The sequence below is a fragment of the Cavia porcellus genome, unplaced genomic scaffold (genome assembly GCF_034190915.1).
Source record: "Cavia porcellus strain 051 isolate PalLab524CR breed Dunkin Hartley unplaced genomic scaffold, mCavPor4.1 scaffold_21, whole genome shotgun sequence".
Taxonomy (NCBI): Eukaryota; Metazoa; Chordata; class Mammalia; order Rodentia; family Caviidae; genus Cavia; species Cavia porcellus.
This window is the reverse complement of record NW_026947504.1, coordinates 32,352,821-32,377,626: the sequence shown is the minus strand read 5'-3', so window position 1 is coordinate 32,377,626 and position 24,806 is coordinate 32,352,821. Positions and strand designations below refer to the sequence as shown.

The window sequence follows — 24,806 nt, the reverse complement described above, 5'->3', positions numbered from 1 at the left end:
AAGTTAAAACACAGTAAAAGACTGTGTAGGTTGATAAATTCCAATTCCTGGTACCTGATTAGAAAGCCCTTATGTAGACTCCAAAATTGCAAGAACACTGAGAGTAATAAATATCTCCTGGCAAAAAATGCCCGGGAAAAGCCACAGACAAATTAAAGCATATTAACAAAATATTCCTAGGACAATCACTCCAAATTAAGCTAATATTCTCTTCCACCACAGACAGCAAAGACTATTTCATCAACTTTTGCATCCCTCAAACCTAGCACATAGTAGGCACTCATTGAATGAACATGTAACTTCACAGGTCCATAGCCTAAAATGAATGAGTGAAAACCTATGAAATTCTCAAGATAAGAAAAATCTACATTAAGTCAAAAACAAAAACAAAACAAAACAAAACCTTGACAAGTGATTTTGCTTCAAGTTTAATTATTCACTACAGAATATTTTCACTTACAGCATGACATTCAGTTAAATGACTTCTCTTAAGGTTTATTTATGATAGTGGAAGTCAATTACTCATAACAAGCCATACTTTAGGATTAATACTTGCTTTAAAAAGTAAACTCATAGGATGGTTAGTTTGATTAGCTGGTTAAATAATCATGAGAATTGGTGGTCTGGATTATGGGACTGGTTCTTCAAAGCAATCAACTCCATAAAGACTTCTTCCCCTTTACCGCTTGAGAACACAATCCTATGCTCCAGCCAGCTAGAGATATCAGACAGTGCTTACAGGCACCACAATTCACATGGGTCCAGCCATGGAAGGTGGAAGGTTTGGCATAAATTCTCATGAGCCCTCACTGATGGCAAGTCAGTTCTTCACCTCCAAACGTGAAGAACAACTCATTAAACTGCCAACCGGGACCAAAGGATGATTCTCCAATGCAGGGCAGCATGAATGTAACCCAAATACACTGGGTTTTGAAATTTTTTACTCTTTTTGTATTATAATTTGCTAGTAAACTATGTGGAATTCTCAGAAAGACACACACTATAGAATGAGCTTGACTCAGTTTATAAATGATTCATGGAAAAAAATCAATATCCACAAAGATTGTATTTTCCTATGTTAACTCTAAGCCTGACAAGAGACTGCAGGAGCAAAAAGACACGTAACAACCTCCAAAAGACCAAATGGAACATTTAAAACTACTCCAGAGAAATGTTTTTCTGAGTAGAAGTAGAATTAAACCAAGGAACAAAAGGACCTGCCTTCCAGGATCTCACTAATTATTTTCATCTGCTGAACTTCCCATCTCTATTTAATGTGCAATACACACCTCCAACATCTTCCTCCTGCTCTTGCTACTTTGAAAGGTACAAATGCTCTAGCCATTGGCTTACAAGGCTCATATTCTGTTTTCAAAGTACGTTCAAACAAACCTACTGATTCTCAATACATCCTCAGTCAGTGAAAACATACTTGTCCTGAAGGTGATTACTCTGCAATCATGTCTGAGGAAAAGGAGAATGCACCATCTATCAGTATTAAATGAATGGATTGACGACCTCTGACCTTGAAATAAATGGCACAATCACAACTTCAAATCTAATGTTATTTTTAAATGTAATTCAGTAGTGAAACACCATGTTCTAAGGGTACTACCGCAATACAGCAAGTAACATTAAGTAAATTCACAATATTCAATATCTGATGTATAATTATTGCTAGACTACCCTGCGTTTGTCAGGTATGTTAGTAATCATGTCTGTCACAATTTTTAGATTGTATTGGATTGTATTCATAGAAATTTCTTCAGCGCTCACACGAAAGGAAGACTTATGGAAACCTCATAAACGCTCCGCATACAAACAATAAGCTATAACTTGAATGCATTCAGACCTGTAGCAGGCTGTTGCTGCTGTGTAAGTGTTGCAGCCATGGCAATGGCTGCTGCGTTTGGCATGGTGCTGAAGGGCGTGGGTCCAGTGGTAACTCTGGGTGGATTCTGCCACTTCTTAGCTTCTGCTCGCCTGGCCTCGAACACATCTACGGCATCTCCCAAGAACATCTTCCTGTAGCCAAGGTACTGCTCTTTGAGCACCTGAAGAAACAGGGAGAAAAAGTTAATCAAGTTCCATTTTGACTACAATAGTATGTAAGTGCTTATTATGATGAAGTAAATTACCTGTGATCAGACCCTGCCAATGTTACACATTTCACCTAACCTAAGAACTCAGGATATTGGTAATGTTTGTCGATGTGGGAACTGGTGAGTTGAAGAGCTCGCTCACTCCTTTGAATATTTAATTTTCTACTCTTATTATAGAGCTTTACAACATGCTGCCTAAAATAGTTGGGCTTTGTGACACTGTTTAGATAGCTTCAACTCAGAGTGGGGACAAGCTGAGTAATATTTAAGTAAGGACTACAGTTTTTCATGGAAAGTTTCCCTCAAATACCCAACCTTCTCATGAACTGTAAAAACCAGCACCACAGTACACTTAAGTACATTTCTGAAGGAAGTTCAAACACATACATGCTAAGGTAAGATGTCATGTCTCACACAAAAAGAGGTTCACGGGTAAAAGGAGGGCTTCTACTTCACTGTCACATGATGAGATGGTGAACCTGTTAACCCAGCCCCTTACTGATCCCAAAAATCTGAGTTTATAACTCCTGGGTAAGAAAAATTACCAAGTTACTTGGTGCAAATACACTTTGACAAGGGCCTTTAAAAGGAATGATTTTATTTCACATCAGTTCTTAAGTATTTCACTGATTATTTAGGCTAATATTAAATGTTTATTGATATTAGCCTAATTTAGATAAATTTTATATCACTTTTTGAAGAGAAGCAGAATTCTCGTATTCGTTTTCTTGGCAGAAATAATTTTTAGTAATTTGCTCAAACAGCAGAGACTTAGGAATTGTACTGTTAGAATTTCAAGCTATTCATTTATCCTTTTGTGTGGCTATCCATATTTAATCTCGTTTCAAACATTGTTGCCTTTATAATGAACTAATATGAACCTATTAACTGAAAACTGAGGAAAATGTAGTCAGAAATAGTGTGATGGTGGCAATTTTGGATTTACTATCGGCTTGTTTTGAAATCCTTTATAGCATTCACTGTTTTGTTTTTATTGTTCCTATTCTGTTCTGATTTTTACTATGTCCAAAGTTATCTGCAGCCATTTTGAAGATATCAAAAGGCATAATGGTAAGTATTGTTGATTTTGTAATGTTTTGAAGTCCTTTCTTACACTGATTTTGACTGTTTTGATTGGTTTTATCTTCTTTAAAGTAAGAAAGAAAAGAAATAGGGAGTGTGATGTAAGAAAAAACCAACCTTATTACTGACCTCGCCAAACTCGTAATTTCTTTTCCTATGCGTATTCTCAAACAAAGTATGCTATCAGTGTCTCAAAAATTGTAACTGTACCTAAGGTAATGAAATAAAGACCTGCCTTAGAATCTTGCTACAGTCAGTATTAATTCCTAACACTTTCAAACTTCACAGCCACTGAAGCTTGGCTGGATAAAGTGTTCCAATATATTTCAACAGATTGATGGAAAACAAGAGGAAGAAAAAAACACCTCCAAAAAACAAAAGCAAAGCCAGGAGTGGTGGCTGACACATCTGTAATCCCAGCACTTGGGAGGCTAAAAAAGGATGATTGTCATGAGGTTGAGGCCAGCCTGAACTACATAGCAAGACTCTGTCTCAAAAGAAAAACAAAACAAAACAAAAAACACCTTTTCTGAGATTTCTATAAGGAATCAAAGTAGAATTTATAGTTGACTTGCTTATTAAGCTGAAAATAAATGCTAACATATCAAATCTAATTATGGAACATGCATCGGTTCTTGGGAGTGTGTTAAAAAAACAGGTTAAACAGTTAAGTTTATTTGCGTAAATCTGGTCTGCCTAATGGTCATGTTACATGTACAAACTATAGGAAAATCCACAAATTTACACTAGTAAATGCTTTAAAGTACTTCAGAAAAGAAAGAATCTATGAGCAGAGAACTGATAAATTCAACAGGATCTTGATAGTGGCTGAAATTAGCCATCATCAAAATAAGTACAAGGGCACTCATTATAACAGTGTTACAGTTTTATGTTTATTTGGAAACTGTCAAGATAAAAAATTAGCACAACTCTGACTTCCAAGTGCTAACAGAATCATCATTAGATATCCAGACAGATGGGCCAGCAATGAAAACTTACCTTGACATTTTCATGAATAGACTGAAGTTGTGCAGCTAAAGCTACAAATGTTTGATATATTTTCTGCATAGCCATTGACAAATCTATAAAAGAAAATTATATTATCACAGAAAATACATTACAATCAATTTTATTTTTCTATCATTCAAGACCAATTTTGGTTTGGTTAAGGTGTCAGAGGGAAAATATAACAAACAACCTCTAGCAATGCTCTCGTGGCCAGTAAGAGAAGATGGGCAGACTGAAAAGCCCAAAAGAAGATCTGCGCAGGGGCAAGGCCTAGCATTTCTGCCCTTGCTACCACAGTGAATCTGTCTCAAAAAAACAAAAGGGGGGTAAAGATCTAATCAAAGACCTTTAAGGAAATTTTCTTAAAGCAATTTAAGACAACTTACTATATGCAATTGTAGACCTACTATATAATCATAGCTTAACCTGTCTTACCAATAATAATAATATTGAAAAAGTAATGATAGTAAGCTTGTTACCTTGAGGAGTTATATGTGAATTATTTGCTTGAGTGGCAAGATGGTTTTCTAGTTCTTCAATCTGCTGTCTGTATTGCTGAAGCTGTACCTCAAACTGCTGAACCAAGATTCTGAAATAGCTATGAAAACATCAGAAAAGACCAAATCTTTAAGAATGTTCAAAATAGCAAACAAATAAATGTCTCTCGAGTAAAGCCTTTACATTAGTTTGAGTATGGCTCAGATACTACCACTGAAACAAAACTCAAAACATTGTAAATCACTAAGGTATCCTTATTCAATCATACAAGACAAATCCAAAGTAAGACAAGTTCACAAAACACAAAATTAAGTAAGAAGATCATCCACAACAAGGAAACACTGAAAAACTATTAAGGATAGGAAGAGACTAAAGAGAGATCCACAAATAAGTGCAATTCAGTAAGATTCTGGAACAACAAAATAACGTACGTATTGGTGGAAAAATCAGCAAACTTCCAGTAAATTTGAGGGTCTGGAAACACTGTACCAGAACTAGTTTTTTGTTGTTGATAATTATATGATAGATTTATGATTATCAGGAAATTCTTCGTATTATTTTTTAAAGTTTTCTGTAAGTTTAAAGAAAGTTTGAAATAAAAAGTTAAAAAACTGTCAACTAGTTTTGTGTGTGTGTGTGTGTGTGTGTTTGTGTGTGAATCTTTTGAGACAGAGTCACGCTATGCAGGTAGTTCAGACTGGCCTTAGACTCACTTTGTAGCCCAGGCCAGTCTTGAACTTGCAGCAACTCTCTTGTCTCAGCCTCCTGAGTGCTGGCATTAGAGATGTGTGCCACCATGCCCAGCATGTCAATCTGATTTTAAAACCAAGTACCTATAGTTCTCACAGTAACAAAACTAATCTATAAACACTTTCCTATAAGGGTAACTGTGAAATCTTTTGCAAAATTAGCCCTGCTGACAGCATGAACAAGACAGAAGGATAAATTACTAGACAAAATCCGTTAAAGAAACACATCTCACACTAACTGAAGAAAACAATAGGATTATCACTGTTATCGATTTCTTGATTTTAGTGATTATACTATTATGTAAGTCTACCCTTATTTTTAAAAAACTACATATTAATGTAAGTAGGCATAATGTGCACTCTGTCTGCAAATAACTGAAACTGTTCAGGTGAAAAAACATGGTTATGTACATATAAGAGAGAAATGAGGAGCAAACAAATACGGCAAAAATACTAGTATGCAATAGATGAAAGATATATGGCAAGGCTCTTTTTTATTCTTTAAACCTTTTAAGTCTGAAATAACATTAAAAAAAAAGTTAAAAGGAAAAAAAGTGAGGAGTAGGAGGCAAATGAACCTTTACCCTTTCACAACTCACCTCCTGGATGCTCCTGGGTCCCCAGCACTAACACTGGAAGAACAACAGCTTATGGGAAGTTGTAAAACTACACAGTGCTGAGCACACTGCTCAGAGAACAGTAAGCACTTGCTAGGTGTCACTATTACCATCTTTATCAACATGCAAGGATAAAAACAGAAACAGCCGGGTGTGGCAGCTTTCCAATCCCAGCACTAAAGCAGAAGGGTCATCACCATGAGACCAAGGCCAGCCTGAACCACAGAGTGAGATGAACAAAATTTGTATCATCTACATAGAAAGTAGATGGATATACACGCTGAGTGACACAACAGTGAACAGGTTTTCACTTTTACTTATCTATATTTTCGAATTTTTCTTCCTATAACCCTAGCACTTGAGGCCCAATTTCAAACAAACAAACAAACAGCTATGGAAGTAAGTGGAAGGGTTAAACTGTATTTAGTATGCCTAAAGGATAGAACACGAAATTACTAATTTGAAAGTTTTAAAGGGTAAAAATTACACTTCTGTTGTATGAAAAATGTATTTAGGAATAAATGCTCTAAATAACAGTTAAGCAGTATAACTGTTAACAGTATTGCAAAGTTCATCTTTTGGTTTTCATGACTCTTCAATAAAATGGGGATACCAAACTATCCAACTTGGGGTTATTAAAAGTAAACTTAAAAATTCATATAAAATGCTAATTAACCCAGCTTTTCCACCGAGTAATTAAAATTTCTTAACATGTATTATTCTCATTCTGCTTTCTTTTTAAGTTCTGGGATAGAACTTTTTTTGTCTTTTGAGACAGGTTCGCACTATGCAGTTTAGCCTGGCCTTGAACTCACTATGTAGCTCAGGCTTGCCTCAAACCCCAGCAATGCTCCTGTTTCAAACGCCCCCGCACCTCCTCCCCTGCTAGGATTACAGGTGTGCACCACCACCCCCGACCTGGATAGAATTTGGGGCTGCACTCAGAGGGCAACTATTCTCCCTCTTTGCTACATTTCTAGCTCCTGTTTTGCTATCTTAAAGTGGGAAATACTTGTTTCTAAAAATCTAGTAACTTACTCAGCAGGAGCTGCATTCTCATGCTGGAGTCCAGGAGGTGTTTTCTGGGTTCTTAAGGCTATTTCAGCATTCTTTAACTCCTAATGTACCAGAAGTTTGAAAAAAACAACAAAAAACAGGTGTAAGAGTATACCAAAAATACCAGCCATCTCTGGACAGATATTTCGAGCAGCAGCAGAATTTTATGCTTTGGTAACAGTATAGATAAAGCTGCATTTTTACAAGTCTCTAAAATTTCTTTCTTTTCTTTTCTTTTTTTTTTGGTACCAGGGACTGAACTCATAACCTCATGCCTGCCAAGCAAGTGTTTATACCACTGAGCTAAATCCCGGGCCCCCTAAAACTTCTTTCAAGATAAACTAAACTTTTAACAAGCTCTATGATAAAATTATACTGAATGGTTGATATACTTTAAGAAACAATAGGTTTCTTTAAAATTTACAAAATTAATTCATCCACAGTGAAAAGAGTACGCTGTTTAAAAATCTTTAATACACAAATCCAGAAAAGACTTTTAAAGGCAGGCAGATATAACACCATGGAAACGGGCACTGGTAACATCATCCAGTGCTCACTATCTACCAAGCACTCTGCCTAGGGCTTTGACTGTATTACTGTGATTATCCCTTGCTAGTAACTCCCACATTTTACATTTCGAGGAATGGGTTGTGAGACATCACACTGCCCAGTGCTTCTGGAGCATATGCACGGAGCCATTCCTCTGCTGCCTTCCAGATTTCTCAAAGCTATGTCTATCTCCTCCTCAATGGATTTTCATGACTAGTACTCCAGTCCACAGATCCACGTTCCACATTGCTATTTTTTCACTGCCTTTTCAACCACTAAGTACCCCTTATTTTCAGAGAACAGTGCTTTAACTTCTACGCCCTACAGCCTCTTTCCCTCACTAACACGTTCCTGCCTGCTTGAATCATGGGTGGCACATGCATGAGTGTCCCGCGGGACAGGAAGTACCATTGGCAGTATGAATGGATCTGATCACTGTTATTGGTCTTGTTACTACAAAATCAATAAAAAAGCATGCATGTTCAATTGGTGGTTCAAGATGCCCAGCAGCAAAACATGAATTATGGCTCATGAATGCGTTAACTGCCAAACTATTACTTTAAGTCTGTAACCATCATTTGCCATGAGTTTGAGGCCACCCTAGGCTGCATGGTGAGTTCAAAACCAATCTGAACTAACTGGTGAGATCCTGTCTCAAAAAAAAAAAAAAAAAAAAAAAATCAATCACATCAATCTTTTGTTATTTCACTTGACCCCCTATTGACTTTTATCTATAAAAGACAACAAGTTGCTGCCTACTACAGGCTCCACACATTATTTGTGAATGGAATAATCTAATTTTAGTTCCAATGGGTTCCCTTACAGTGACCATTTCTCTCTCAAGTTTAACACCATTATTTTGCTAACTACCACTTATTTATATCTTATTTTACAAATGAAATGTATAAATTCATACAATGTTTAATTGAAGCTATTCTCCCATGTAAGAGATAACTACATTTTCCTTCTCCTAGAAAGTACCTGATAAAAATGAAAAGTAAGTGGGAAGGAAACAACAGAGATATTCATACGTAACTAGAGAAATTGTAAGAGATTAGAGTATGCTCTAGCAGTTGACTTACAGACACACACAAGTGCCTTAAAATTTTTAGTTAAATACTATCACTTCACTTATGAAGATGAGCACAGCACTCTGTTAGGTCTACAGTATAGTGTTATTACACCACACTTATTAACAGACCGAGAATTACTCTAGGGAAAGGTACCTGCACTGTGTAATGAGATCAAGTGTATTTGCTAATTACAACACATAAAATGCAAGCCAACCAGCTACCATCATTCTACTCTTCAGTGCAGGAAAGAGCTACACATTGATTCAGTATGTATACTGTACATTATGCCAAAGGAGGGGAAACACGTAGGTCCAAGTGACAGAAGATACAAGGCTAAGTACTGTTTTTATTAACTAAAACCGTACCCAAAACCTTCAAGCCATTAAATTTAATACCCATAAAGCATCTAATTTCTGTTTACTAACAGGTTACAAAATATTTTCTGGTTAGGTATCTTTCCTCTTGTATAAAAGATCAACTTAGCTAACAAATCATTTTTATGAAAGAAAAGTAGTTAAGGGCATTGGATTACCAGGGCCTAAATTCAGAATTTTCAACTTATTAATCCTCTCCCTATCTTCTTGTTTAAGTAATGAGGGTAACAGTACTTATCTCAAAGGGCTGTCATGAAAACTAAACTAGGCAATAGCTAGAAATTGCTCCAAATACTGTCTTTTAAATAAATAATACACATTCATTAAAACCTATTATGGAGGGGCTGGGGATTTAGCTCAGCGGCATAAGCACCTGCCTTGCAAGCAGGCAGTCGTGAGTTCGATTCCTGGTACCGATAAAAATGAAAAAGACAAAAAAAAAAAACAAAAACAAAAACAAAAAACCTATTATGGCAATTTAAAAATATATGAAGTATCTTGTTATAGTATACTGGTATCAAACTTTATAATTAAATAATTCTATTTCTGACTTAGAAAAAACCCCTCTTACGGTAGAATGGCTATAAGTCAGTATACCTGAGCAGTTTCTATTTTCAGTTTGTCAATATTGAGAGTGTTTCGTTGTAATCCACTGGCAGCCAATGACAGGAGCTGTTTCAGAGCTTTAATATCTTCTTGTACTTTAAGCATTGCTTTTGAAGACATTCTGCTAATTTCTTCTTGAACCTGTTTTTGCTCCTTCACAAATTTCCTATAAAAAAACAAAACTGACTTTAAAAAAAAAAAACACTTTGAGGGGCTGAGGATTTAGCTCAGTGGCATAAGCACCTGCCTTGCAAGCAGGTAGTAGTGGGTTTGATCCCCAGTACTGATTAAAAAAAAAAAGAAAAAGACAAAACAAAAAAACACTTTGTCTTTTACAGAAAAAAAGCACATGTAAAATACTTTAGCCAGAGTCTGTGTTTTAAGAACCAATGTAAAGCATCGTTAATTCACATTTTTAACAGAATGACAGTTATAGAATTTTAATTGCTATTTCCTTGCTGTCTGATCTTTTAAAAGCATTAAGATTTTAACAGACAAAATATTTAGAAGGAAGAGATGTTCCTCCTATAATGTATGCTAGAATTCTTCAAGTACTATTTATCTAATTATGTTTGACACTTACTGGAGGTTTTCAACATCCTGGCAAATGACAGGAGGTAGATTTTCATCTTTCAGTGCTTTACTATCCCTAAGAAAAAAGCCACAAATGTATTAATACCACTGGGATATATAAAAGTTGACAACTCAATTTTATTAGAGTACGTGTTAAGATATTAGAAAATAAAACAAATATTCCTAATTTATGCTTCACTGATTTCAAATTTCTTTATAATAAAAAATAAATTTCTCAATCTATAAAACAATTTTAGCACTTGACATTAAAATTTCTTACGTAAAAGTGGCATTTACTATACTTACAAGCATTTAACTAAATGTCTCACAAAAAAGTCAAAATAGTATAGATGAGATGTTCAACTAAATTTTCCCTCACGTTCAAAGAGCCTGACATTTTCTTTGGTTCAAAAATACCAAAAGTGTTTACAGACATTCCTCATGTAAGGACCACGCCAACTCCCTGTGAGTAGGTCATTAATCAGCTGATCAATGAGGAATTTTACACATAGTGTGTACATTACAATATTCAGAACAAAGAATGGTCAAGAAGAAATTCCCATTCGATGACTGCTTTTATTTGCACAACTCCTATAGGCAGTGCTGTAATGTAGCACAGAACACAAAACTACAGCACAATCAGCAAGTCACAGCACTGCACTGCACTGCACTGAAGACGCAGTCACAGGGCTGCGCTGCTGTTTACGCGCCTGCGCCCTACGCCCACGGGGTGGAACCTAAGTTGAAATACTTGTTAAGGTTGTTCAACAAGGAATATCTGAGGTAAAAGCTATAAAATTTTTCGTGAAATGATTGAAACATTTTATTATTTTTTAACTTTAATCTGTTTTTTAACATATGTGAGAATGGGGAAATATCAACTGATGTCATTAAAGAGAATCACAAATAATGAGAACAGGGATAACTAAAATTTGGCTGCTGTAATGGAATTACGAGTTAAGAGTCAAAACTCTAGACAGATCTCAGTCTTTTTCAGCTTGTTCATTTCAACTTTTAAAATTCCAGAATCCAAAAACTCCACATTCTGAAAAACTTTTTGCGTCCCAAGCATTTTGTATAAGACATGTAATCTGAAACAAACTAAAATATACAAGATGTTTATGAGGACCCAACTTGATCATTTATTTTTACATATTATAACACAAATTAGATGAGAAAATACCATTGGTAATAAAAATATACAAATAATGATCATCTTCATTTGACAATTCATAATCTTTCTAAAATGTACTTACTTTATTCTTAATAAATAGTTTTTTTTTAACTAAATGTGTACTTGGTTATATTTACTTTTCTTGCTTTATTTTAAGCAGGGCTCACTCTGTAGTTCAGGTGGCCTTGAACTCTAAGTCATGGCGATCCTCTTGCCTCACCTCCTGAGTACTAAGATTATAAGTGTGCTTTCACCATGCCCGGCATTTCTATTTACTTCACCTATAACATCTGCCCACAATTTAATACATAAAACTCTTAACTAAATATATTACATTATATACTTACTCTGGTCTTGTTCCTGTTTTATCACCTAGAAAATTCAACAAACTTCATGAATAAATAATTTAACAATGTATTCTAAGTATATTTTAAATTAACAGAGATATAAATATAAAGGAAAGCAGTTCTTAGCTCACCTCTTTAACACTGTACCATGTCCCGACCGTCATGAACTTAGAACACAGCAAAACCACAGAGACATGTGACCATGTAAGCAGACACGTTATACCGCTGATTTCCATCTACTACCTTCAAGAACATGGTTTTTCCACAACTATCCTCCATAGATAAGATTCTTCACAGGGTTTATAATCTCAACTACCAGTTCAACACTGACAGTTTATACCTAAGGCCCTATCAGGATCAAATATGGTAATGTCAAATTGCCTGAACTTCTCCAGTCTGGCAGTCCCTAAAAACAAATATCCCAGTTTACCTTTCCATCTGCCACGAGCAAGAATCACACCCTCAACAATGCACATCAGTTTTAAATATGTTTTTGGGCCCAGGATTTAGCTCAGTGGTGTAAGCACCTGCCTGGCAAGTATGAGGTCACAAGTTCAATCCCCACTACCAAAAAAATTAATAAATAAAATACGTTTTTGTCAGTCATGAAAGTGAAAAAGGTCACGTCACTGTAATTTTAAATTTTTATTACACATTAAGATTTTCTTCAAACATTCATCCAGATAAGTATATTTCTTTTGTGAACAGCCTATTTGGTATGATTTGTAGTTTTCTTGAGATACTTTTCTCACTAATTTCTAGAAGCTATGAACTTTAAATGACACAGTTCTTATCTCATATAGATCTGCTTTTATATTAGACCTATGTAAAATGTATCTTGATTTAAAAAATGGTAAAATGCCAAGAAATGAAGAAGCATCCAGAAGTGAAGTATTTACTCCGGATGGGTGCACTGCTGGGGACTGAACTCAGAGCCTGTGCGTGCCAGGCAAGTGCTGCACCGCTAAGCTGGAGCTCCAGTGCTTTACATCCGACCTTGGGGACAGAGCTCAGGCAGTTCACTGCGCCCCTCCCGACCCTCTGAGTACTTGGGATTGCTGCTGTTCCACCATGCCTGGGAAGCATCTGGATTTTAACATATCATTGGCCTTTCATCACTGGATAAGGAGTTTCAGTTTTTTACCTCTTCTAGCAGGCTGTGATACTTTTTCCGAAAACCATGAAATATTTCATTGATTCTAAAATTTATCTCCCATAGCTAAATTTTTTTTCAATTTCAACCTTCAGATGATGTGATAGATTTGATAAGACATGGTAATAAAAATAAGAATTTAATTTTATCAAATCATTAATTTTAAACTAATGCACTATCTCCCTGATAATTCATTTCTACACTGTGAATTTTTGCATAAACATGTACAACCTATTTCTAGATCACCATAAACCACTGGATTGATCTACCGGGCTTTTCCTCAGGAATGCACATGGGCTTCTACTAAAGCTTCCTAATGGCTTTCCCTTCCTACTCTTGCCTTTCTGTAATTAATGTACTTTCTAGATGGCTGTTACAATGCTCGTAATCTTAAAATACGAACCTCACCAAAACCCTTTAATAGATGCCAGTTTTCTTCAGGACAAAGACAAAACTCCACATGTCATATAAAGCCCTTCATGACCCTTGGAACCTAATCTTTCTGTGTTAGCTAGACTGACCTATTAGTTCTTCAAAAGTGTCCAGCTTTTCTCACCCTGAGGCCTTGCTCTATGCTATACCCTCTCTACAAATACTATTTTCTATCGCTGTCTAAATCCTACTGTACCACAAGTCCAAAGTTAACTGATACAGCTAGCAGGAAAGAGACCCCTTGAAATTAATAAAAAGACTCCTTTGTCAGATCTAAGAGACCTAATGAGAAATGGGATGAGATATATGTATACTTTATTCTGTTTGCTCAACTCCAGCTTATGCATACCATGAAAGCAGGATGATGGGAGAAGGGTCAAAAGAGAAGGAAAATTAGCTCCTTGTATTTCTTTAACTCCTCTCCAAAGTAAAACAGATGAAACAAGCACTTAACTAAATTACTAACACTGACAAATGTTTCTGATATGTATAGGGGTAGGAATGGATTACAAAATATACATATCATCACCCCAATTTTAACATACGTATCAATATACACATCAAGGTAGCTATGTAAGACTTACACAGCTCTAAGTTATCTAAAAAAATTAAATCCTGAACACAAACTATGAAACACTAATGGAAACCAACTTTGAAGTATAAGTGTCTTATTGAATATATATTTTCAGACATTGAAATTTTGGGTAAGCTGAAAGTTTTCTAAATAGTACTGTTAGAACACAGAATAACAACAATATACTTACTCTTTTTATCTGATGAGCTACTAAAATCTATACCACCAAGGCCTTCATTGCCTGCAGTTGAAGTGGTTATGGTAGTTCCCAAAGTCAAACCTAAAGCATTCTGTCCAAGTCCTGCAAATATACCAAACATCATTTACCAATCCCACTTACAGACTTACTACCAATTTCCCCCAACTGACTACAGCACTCAAACACCTTTCAGTTAGGTCTCAGAATTTCTTCATATTTAGGCAAGTAAGAGGCAAGTCTAGACAATGCTTTTGGCAAAGACTGGTGCTGAGATTCAATGGTAATGTGTATTCTGGATGATGAGATGTTTCATTATTAAAAGGGCCAGAATGTATTTGTTAATTTGATAAATGGGAATATTCAATGTTTACTATTTTTAAACCTCTTCTATAAAAGCAGTTTCCATTGATATACTTTCAGATGAATACATGTTATCTTTCAATCATATTTGGGAACTGCATATTTTAAAATAATACAGTGTGAATTTATAAGATTTAAGCATAATATACAATAAATACAACTGAATATTTCCAAGTTCTTTCCAGAAAACTTAGTTGAGAAATAGCCTTTATTTATTTCAGTCTCACCTCACAGGCAAAAGGAATCAAAGGAACTACAGTGACATAAGTCATTAACATATATTTGTGAGTCAAGAAGCAAATTTCAAACAGCTTGTGTAGACAAACCTGTTTCCCTAAACACACACATTCCTAAGCTGACACAACTTCATTGAGCTAACACCTTTAAAGCAGAATACTAGCTAATAACATGGAATAAATGAAAACTAGATTTAAATTCTGAAAATATATGACAGAAACACAGCTAAGTAAGTAACAACTACTATGCCAGTTTAGTCTCCTTCACTCAAAAAACCCACAACTTGAAATGCTCCAAAATCTGAAATCTTTTGAGCATTCTACATTGAGGCTCAATTGATAAAGTCTATGTCAATAGTTCAAAATTGGAAAATTTCAAAAAAACCTCTAAAATACTGCTGGCTCCAAGCATTTTGGGAAAGAAATACTCAATTTACAATACTCTTTAAAAATGTCAATGGTGGGGCTGGGGATTTAGCTCAGTGGCATAAGTGCCTGCCTTGCAAGCAGGCAGTCTTGAGTTCAATCCTCGGTACCGATAAAAAAGGAAAAAGACATTAAAAAAAAAAAGATTAAAAAAACCCCAATGGTTCCTTTAAATTAATGTAAGCACAAAATAAGCATTCAGTATTATGTTGTAGTCTAAGAAGCATCCAGGTACATCGAAAAACTCAAGAAAAAGACAAAATGATGTTCTGCCTCAGTTTTCTATTATTTTTCATTTTGCTTTTATAGGAACATTTATGAGACATTTAATATTAATCCTGCAAAGAAATGTACAGTGCAGTCATTTCATGACTTGATTAGAATGTATTTTGAATATCTACAAAATTAGACAATGAAAAAAATTAGCATTTATAGATTATTGCAACTTTGAATACCACATCTCCCTACAGGCTATCCAGGCTCATGCCTCTCTATCCCTTCCGCTAACCTAGGTGTTTTCCATCAAATTAATATCTGAATAAAAGAACAAAAAAAAGGAACTATAATCTCGCTAACAGAAAATATCAAGTCACATTATCTCTCCTTAACAACTAAATAAAGGATTAGATGTATATTACATGCACTACAAAAATTCTGAAAGTAAACAGCCAATGTAAATTTACCTACATATTGGAAATTCTGTAATTTCAACTTTTCCTGAACTGTTTTTTTTTTTTTTTTTTTGTCTTTTTCGTTTTTATCGGTACCAGGGATCGAACTCATGACTGCCTGCTTGCAAAGCAGGCGCTTATGCCGCTGAGCTAAATCCCCAGCCCCCTTTTCCTGAACTGTTAAACAGCACTTTATTTTTCACTGGTCAGTGAGATAATTACACAATTCTTCAAATAGCAGGAAAGCTTTTCTCACTCCCACAAAGTGCCCACTGCTTTCAAAATATGAATTTCTTACACTGGCACTAGCTATAGCAAGTATTCAAAACATGTACAGAATCCTTAAAACATGGCAAATACCATAATAAATATGAAATGCAAAACCAATCTGGAATTTAAAATATTTAGTACACTGTGCCCTGTGAACTAATACTTTCATATTTACCTAATTATATATAATAAAAGCATTTGACATCTGTATTTTAAAATGTAGTCTTCAAAAGCATGCTAGTGCCCTCTTCTGTCTTCAAGTAGCCTTACAATGAGGTCAGGCTATAAACAATGTAAGACACCCCCCTACCCAGTGCTGACAGTGACACACAGGGACTAATGAATATTAAGTGAGCATTCTGCCACCAAGCTACACTCCAACCCTGTCTGAGACATTTTTGTCTCTGGTACAGCTTTCTAACTCTTTAAGTAGGCTTATCCCCTAGTCAATCAATATTAAGAAAATGGAATGTACTTTTAAAATATGGCTAAGATATACAATTATCTATGAAAAATATTATTGAGTAATTGAGTTTTTATACTAAAAGGAAAATACACAGCTCAAAAAGTGATTAGCTCCAAAAGCCACAATACAGACAAAGTAAATTTAAATACAAATATTATCCAGAAAAAAAGTACTACGAGTTACCTGACGTTGCTTGGTTTGTACTCTGGAACAGTGAACCTCCCAAACCAGCAAGGGTTCCCCCTAAAGAAAGGCCTGTAGATGCAGTTGTAGTTGTAGATGTCGTTCCTCCCAAATTGTTCAGGGTAAATCCTGTAGATGCTATTAAAAAATGAGATCATAAATCATAAAAAGGAAACATGCCATAGAAAAATACAAGTGAAATTTTAAAAATTGATTTTTATGTCAAAACTGACTTTGAAAAAAGTACTTGCAAAGGTAAAATCATATATACTTAAAGACTACGGACAGGCAGTAACTTCAAAGCCAATGTGAATGATAGAGGGCTCTGTGTAGAATTAGACTAGTACCAGGAAACTGACTCCAGATAGCAATAGTTTTCAACTCAGGTACCAGTTCCATCTTCAAAATTAAATGAATTCTAAGCCAACTAGGAAGTACACAGTCTTAATATATAGAGATGGCATCAAATGAAGACAAACTATTAATAACTGTTAACAACTTCACACTTTATTTATCTAACCCTGTCCCCTGGCTTTGCTAAGAGAGATAAACTTCCAAGATGGGCTTTCCTGCTACAATGCCCAAAGCCAACCTTTCTTCCTTCAAATCAATAAACAGGCAAGTCAAAATGGTGAATTAAAATAAATGCTTCCCGAAGTGCAGCTATGTTTAATACAGAGGTACACCTAAGTTCTCCAGTGCAATGTAAATTTAACCATGAGATGCAACCTTCTTGGATGCTGCCTTACCTGCGGGAGTCGATGTCAGAGCAGATGAAAGAGTAAGACCACTAGCTGAGGTAGAAGTAATGGGCAGAGCAAACGGGGTAGCAGATGCTGTTGGCTTATTGAATCCTAAACTGAAGCCTGTTGTGGATGCAGATGTAGTAGCTGGCGTTCCTGTTTTAAAAAATAAAATCTCATTTTACCTAAGGTCTGTACATGAGAGGTGTGTGTGTGTGTGTGTGTGTGTATCCACACACATATAAGGTTTCCATCAGAATCCCTAAAAGTTTGTAACTTTACTTTCTGTCAAGAGAAGAAATGTATACACATGAGAGAGAAAAAATACAAAACTTAGGACTAAATTTTGGCAAATAAAGAAAAAAATGGTTCGTTGGGTTAAGAAAAGCAAAAGCAACCCCAATCCAGTAACATTCTGATCCATTTCAATCTACACCTGGATTTACCTAATGGCGTATTTCCTTCACTTCTTCCCTCCCTTTACTCTCTGCAGAACAACTGTCCCTCTTCTCCAAAACTATGTAAATAACCATTCTCCACTTCTGGAGATCCTCTTCTGGCCGGACCTGCTATCTGCCAGCTCTCAGCTCTCTTCGTACTCTTAGTATTTGTTTCCAGTTCTGCTTTGTAGATCTTCTCCTTTCTTCATTTTATCTAAGTGAAGCTCTGCTGGTTTCACTCCTGTTCCCTTACTTCTCCAATGACCTCACCCACTTTCATCTTCCCAACCACAAGTCTACCTGAATCTCTGTGGGCTGATTCTACTTTGAGATTCCTCGAGATCCTACCTATCTCACCAAAAACCAACACAAACACAACAATAAAGAAAAAAGCCCAACTTTGCTAACCATCCCCCCAATCTTGGTCCATTCAACTGCTCAAAAAAGAAACTAGAACTTTCCTACCTATTCCTCTGCATTTCATCAGTTACAAATTCTGTCACTTCTACTTCAGAAACAGATTACAAAACTTCGCAAAAATCTTCATTTGGGTCTTCTCTCTTTCTCAAGAACTGCAACAACAGCCTCTTAGGTTCTCTGCCAGGTTCTTCCAAACGTAATTCTCCCTTCTTATCTAGTGCCAACCTACTTTTCAGATCTCATATCTTGCAGTCATTTCCATCTCTGAATCTTAAGTTCCAACAATAAATATTTTACAATTCCCCTGGGTATTTTTGTGATTAGGCTTTTTACTTTCTATACCTCCGTCTGGAATGGATCCTGCCCCTCCAAATAAACTTGCTCTTTCCTTTGCCTTCAGTATCTTTCTATTATCTATGAATGCCATTTATCAGATTACTCTAGAATATGTTAATATTCCTGCCTGTCTTCTTCACCTGTAACAATGTGTGTCTCACTTATGCACTTAACAGGTCCTCACATCCTCATCAGCAACAATACCACTGCAAACGCAAGCCGAAACTGAATGTTCAAGGCACTAGAAAGGCTCACAACCACACAGGTAGGGAGCAGTAACTTCGTAAACAGTACTAGGTGAAAAATGTGTGAATGAGAGCCACGAGCAGGCCTGCAGTCGCAGCACTCAGGAGGCCAAAGAAGGAGACTGCCAGGAAGCCAAGGTCAGGCTGAGCCACACGATAAGTGTAAGGTCAGTCTCCAGTGAGACACTGTCCAAAAAAAAAAGCAAGAAAAGAGACAAAAAGAAAAGGTGTGAATAACCTGCATTGGAGTTTCTTCTGAAATCACTGAGAGAAGTCAAGAGATAGGTTCTGAACTGTCCTGATCAGAACTACAAGTTCCTACTAGAGCATAATCTTTCAAAAGCATGCAGTGATAGGCTCAATACTTTGGAAAACAAGACTCAGTTGTAACTAATCCTGTCTAAAACTTTGGTGGTAGTATCAGGTGTATTGCTTGTTTGCTGATTTAATTTAATTTCAAGGTTTTCAACATCCTTCTATTCTTTCTTTAAAATCTAGTTATTCACATTCCTTTCAGCAAACCACTACAGAAACTTACATTTTTGAGTTGCAAGGGAATCCAAAAACAGTCCAAATATTATCCACAATGTCTGCAGTACTGGGAATTAAAACCATGATGTCGCACACACATTAGGCAGGTGCACCTCTCCTCAGGATACAAAAATGTTCTTTGTTTTCTGGTGGTACTGAGGATTGAACCTACTGCCATTACACATTTTATTTTGAGACAGGGTCTCACTAGTTGCTAACAGGCCTGAGCTGGGCTCCAACTTTCAATCCTCCTACCTCAGCCTCCAGAGTGCTAGGATTAGACACTGCTACTATACTCTGCTACAACAGTTTCATTTTACAAGTAACTAAATGTTTTGTTCCTAGGTATCACAAGACTTCACAACTACTCTGAGATAGAACCAGGATGCTTAATTCCAGGACTTCTGGAGTATAGTTTGGTACCCTTTCAACTAAAAGGTCAAATGACTGAAAAAGTAATATGAAATAAACTTTCAGGTCAAAAGCCATTTTTGTACTTAAAACATTTCTCTCAATCGATAGTGTATGATATAAAGGCATTATTTAAGTACTCAATACTGACAATTTCTTTGAAAAGTCAATATCTGAATCTATACCGAATTCTTTATATACTTTCTTCTACACATCAGTTCAGTGAAATATTAGAAAACAGTAGAATGATCACTCAGTTCATTTACACTGGGATGTTTCTTCGTTTCTTACCCAGAGTTAATCCTGTAGTTATAGTTGTTGCTATCCCTGGGAACAAAAAGAGAAATAAAATTTAAGCATCAATGAATATAGCATTATTTTGATTTACCATAAGGGAATCACCCTCAGAGTAACTCTCCTACTAAGATCAATATGTGACTTCTGCTACTATAACCCCTATACCAACATCTTTCCTACAGCATTAGGTTTCATATTACTGCATGTAATTTTACTAGCGAATGAATAGAAAGATAAGGTTTAGAAATATAAACACCTATTGTCTTGTAACAAAATTAAGCAAAGAGAAAAAAGACCTACTAGGAATAGAACATTGGCACACAGCTGTCTCAAGCCCCCACAAGCTGTTGGCCTAGCCTTTTCCTCACTTTCTGTGTATGGCTGTGAAAAGTGTTCTACTCAAAGATGGAAAGTCACCATCTCTGAGCAATGGTACAACAGGGGTCAAGAGGCTCCAAAGATAGAGAATAAAGTGCAAATGAGGATGCAAACTTTTCAAATGGTTATCTCTAGTGAAATTTTTAGTTGTTAACTATTAAAAAGACCTTTCTATTACTGAATGTCCACTAAAAATCTTTGTGTTCTTTACCTCTTGCTCTCTTTTTCCACTGAAACAATGGTTTAATACAAAACTTTAAAATAAATGCTGTGCTTCAAGTATATTACATTAATTAATCTTCCAAATTGGCAAAGTTAATGTATTGTGTAGTAGTATAAAAATGTAAGTCACTTCATATTATTACATTTAAAGGAAAAGATCTTCAATTACTGGAGACAGAGAAATAGAGAGGGACACACACACACACACACACACACACACACACACACACACGCACAGGCACAGGCACAGATACAGACTGCTTCCCCTCCTTACACCTGAGTAGATCATATAGCAGATGATTGGCACTATCAATCTGATTTCCAAATCCCTGTATCCTTTTCACCTTAGTATTTATTCCCCTTTTTAGATCTAATACTAATGACAACATCTTACATAAAGATGCAAGATAGAAACCAAAAACATCCCAGAGATATAACATCTCCAAATAAAACAATCATTTGTACCTGTATTTGTTCCTCCTAGAGTGAACCCAGTGGCAGGCTTAGATCCAAAAAGTCCTCCAGTTCCAGCTCCAAAAGCATAAGTAGCAGATGTAGTTGCTGGAGTAAGAGTGCTTCCAAGAGTTCCAAAGTTAAGTCCCAAAGGGTTGCTTATTTAAAGAAAAAAAAAAAAAAAAGCAGTCTACTAAATTAACTTTTCAGTATTTTCTTTATATAACATATCAAACATATCTAAGATCTTAAAGAGCTAACAAGAAATTTGTATTTAACCAAACAGGTTAAAAACTGTATTCCCTTAAGAGTAAATCCAAATGTAAAATCAGTAAAAAAAAAAAAAATACATACAATACCAGGCTTCAAGCAAGAATCATATACATTCTGCCTTTATCACTATTTGTTCAACACCTAGTATATTTTAAATGGCCACAGGAAATTTTATGAATGTGGATCATTTTCCTTTTAAACCATTCAAGTACAGTTCACATTTCTAAATTCAGTTGTTCACCCAAGTATGGATATAAAGATGTCAGAACAGGGCCAAGGATTTAGCTCAGCAGCATAAGCGCCTGTCTTGCAAGTGAGAGGTCGTGAGTTCAATCCCCTGTACCAAAAAAGATATAATAACAAATAGAAAAGCTATTCTATGCCATCTTTCCCACTCTTCTGTAATATATATTTCTTTTTTTTTGGTATGGGGGATTGAACTCACGCCAGGCAGGCACTGTGCCACTAAATCCAGCTAAATCCCCAGCTCTACATTACTCAGTGGGAGAGGGAAGCATGCTATCTTGCCCCTCCTCGATATAAAATTTGGGGGAGGGCTGGGAAGGGTGATAAGCATATCCTGGCAAAAAATAAAGCAAAGCAAAATTACTCTGCCCAGATTATGTTTATTAGCACAAAGTCTGCAGAGAACTTCTGAAAAGCCTAAAAAGAAGCCAATGTGAATAAAATCCACAACTTTATAACTGTTCTTACCAAGCCTCAGAAGCTCAAATTCGCTGTCTACAGGTGGACAACTATGAAAATAAACAAAATCTTTGACAATCTGACACTTCAAAGACCACGTAGGAGGGTAACAGAGATAGCAGGCTTGTGGAAATCCTATCATTCCATATATTTATTGATTCTCTGTCTCTCCATAAAGACATCAATCACTGTAAGAGAACTCTGTCCCTTACAAATATTAAAAGCCCTGGAGGTTTCAATGTGAGGAAGAGGCAGTAGTGCTGCGGCTGATTTCCAGTGCCACTTTCCCATGTGCAGGTAAAGGAACAACATTTTTTTTTTAAAGCCTACTTTCTTCATCTGCAATGTAAATCCAACACGCCCAATCAGCTGGGTTTTTTAAAAGAAGGTTAAGAAATTATTCAGGGCCAAGTGTGATGGCTGAGGTAAGGTGCCTCAGCTGAGGCAGGAGGATCTCTGTGAGTTTGAGGCCAGTCTAGGCTACAACCAGTCTGAACTGCACAGCAGAAGCCTGTTTTAAAAAGACAAAGAAAGAAAAAAGAAAAAAGAAACACATTTGCTAAGCATGCTAGAAGGCTAAGGCAGCAGGATCCCTGCAAGTTGGAGGCCAGCCTGGGCTACATGGTGAATTCAAAACCAGCCTGAACTACATAAGGAGACCCCATCTCAAAACACCAAAGTAAAAAATAAATAAATAAATAAATAAAAATTCAAATGAGTAAGGAGTCCTTCAGTATATGAAGAGCACAAGTAAGACAGAATAACACTGCAAGGTCTCACTGACAATTAAAAGCAAGGATATTATTGACTATCATTAAAAAAAAAACCCACAAACCTAAAAAACAGAATTAAAAGTGAGATGGTATAGTACAAAAGAGTTGCAAGTCTAACATGTACGACAACAAAAAGAACAAAAGAGAAATAATACACAAAAACAGTTGGCTTAACTAGTCAGTCTGAAATATTGTTTTTTTTGCATCTGTTGAGTAGGCTAGAAACCTGGGTATTTTTTGGATATTAAAGTATTGGCCAGTTTTGAAGGCAATTATGTTCCCCTTACTCCCAAACAAATTGGGAACTATTCCAAACAAATCTTAAACTATTCCAGATATGAATAAAAAAAAAACAGTGCAAGTATTTTTAGATGATTAATTGAAATATTTAAAATTTCCTGACAACTTAAAATAACTGAAGATAGTATGAATTGCCACACAAAAGTTGAAAATATTTCCAAGGAAATACATTAAAATGCCATAATTACTGTAGACCTGATCAATTATTCACTCAACCCAGTGTTATCTGCCAAAGTTACAACAGAATGTGTTGCAGAAAAGCAAAATTTACTCCATCAAGTCACAAACACGATTTTAACTTTCCTGCGTGCCTTGATGTAGACAAGGGAACTAACATAAGTGCTTACATTTACAGAGCACTTAGCAAGTACCAGACCTAATACTTGACAAACTTCAACTAACAAGTTCAGAATATTATTATATCTCTTTCCCAAGTGAAGGAACTGCAGCATGGAGAGTAACTCCTCCAAAATGATGCACCTCAAGAGACCAAATGACCAGGTGGCAGAGTCAGGTCTCCTAACCAGCATCAAGTGAACACGTTAAAACCCCTCTCCTTTTACTTTGTCCCAGCCTTTCTAAAGTTTAGGTAAATTCTATTTTATTACTAATAATTCACTTACTCATTCAATAAGTATTAAGGATCTTTTTCTATATCAAATGGTTCCTAGGAACAGAGAATGGAGTAGTTAATAAGACTGACTTTGAAATTTCCAGACAGTAGGAAGCAAAGATAGTGATCATTCATTCACTCACTGAATAGGTACAGAGCTCCAAGTACTGTGTCTTCTGGAAAGCCAGTATAAAAAGATCTCTGCCATCACAGAGCTTACATTCTAAGACTGGTGTTAGACCATCAACAAGTAAACAATAAATAAAAACAAATGTGGCAAATATTCTAACACTATCAGGTACTATGGACTCCCCAAGACTGGCAACAGAAAAGGACTTTCTAAAAGAAGTAGGAATTACCTAGGGACAGTAAAGCAGGTAGGTGTATTGTAAGCTGAGGGAACTGCTCTCACAGGGGAAGGATTGGCCAAAGCCACCCAGGAACTGAGAAAAGTCTATGATGCTAGGGCAGTACTTTTCCAACTAAGACCAAAACCATCAGGAGAGGATTGAAATTAACTTGGAGAGTTTAACTGCAGGATTTTAAAAAATGAAATTAGAAAGTAACAAAATGTATCCCTCGAAGTAGGAGTATTCTTCTCTGAAACTATTTCAACTTGTATTTACACACCTGTACTTGCAGTAAAGGTTAATTGACAGTGGGTCAGGAAGAGAAAATGCATAAAAATGGGCCCATGATGGGCTTGAAGAAGTTTCAGATCACTCCAGGCCTTGTAGATGACAAGACCTTTCTGCATTTCCCTTTAAGCACGATGGGAAATAATTACAAGGACAGCAAAGGCTGGTTTTAGTTTTGAGGGGTTTTTGTTTTGCTTTTTAAGTCATTCTGGCTAGAAGGCAACAAAAGAGCCTGTGTAAAACCAGATT

The 24,806-nt window shown here is 36.0% G+C and overlaps 1 protein-coding gene across 2 annotated transcripts in view; it reads right to left on the bottom strand.

The window, feature by feature from the left end:
- Positions 1–24,806, bottom strand: part of Nup58 (nucleoporin 58) — a 35,252-nt gene that overhangs the window by 8,689 nt on the left and 1,757 nt on the right. For both annotated transcript variants that reach the window (XM_063232529.1, XM_063232528.1), the window contains exons 2-13: positions 21,268–21,413; positions 20,197–20,232; positions 17,529–17,678; positions 16,780–16,917; positions 14,159–14,269; positions 11,810–11,834; positions 10,299–10,364; positions 9,707–9,881; positions 7,096–7,175; positions 4,673–4,791; positions 4,185–4,267; positions 1,853–2,054 (exon numbers count right to left, since the gene is read on the bottom strand). In XM_063232529.1, coding sequence (XP_063088599.1) covers positions 1,853–2,054; positions 4,185–4,267; positions 4,673–4,791; positions 7,096–7,175; positions 9,707–9,881; positions 10,299–10,364; positions 11,810–11,834; positions 14,159–14,269; positions 16,780–16,917; positions 17,529–17,678; positions 20,197–20,232; positions 21,268–21,413 — 1,331 coding nt within the window. The remainder of the gene's footprint in view (positions 1–1,852; positions 2,055–4,184; positions 4,268–4,672; positions 4,792–7,095; positions 7,176–9,706; positions 9,882–10,298; positions 10,365–11,809; positions 11,835–14,158; positions 14,270–16,779; positions 16,918–17,528; positions 17,679–20,196; positions 20,233–21,267; positions 21,414–24,806) is intronic.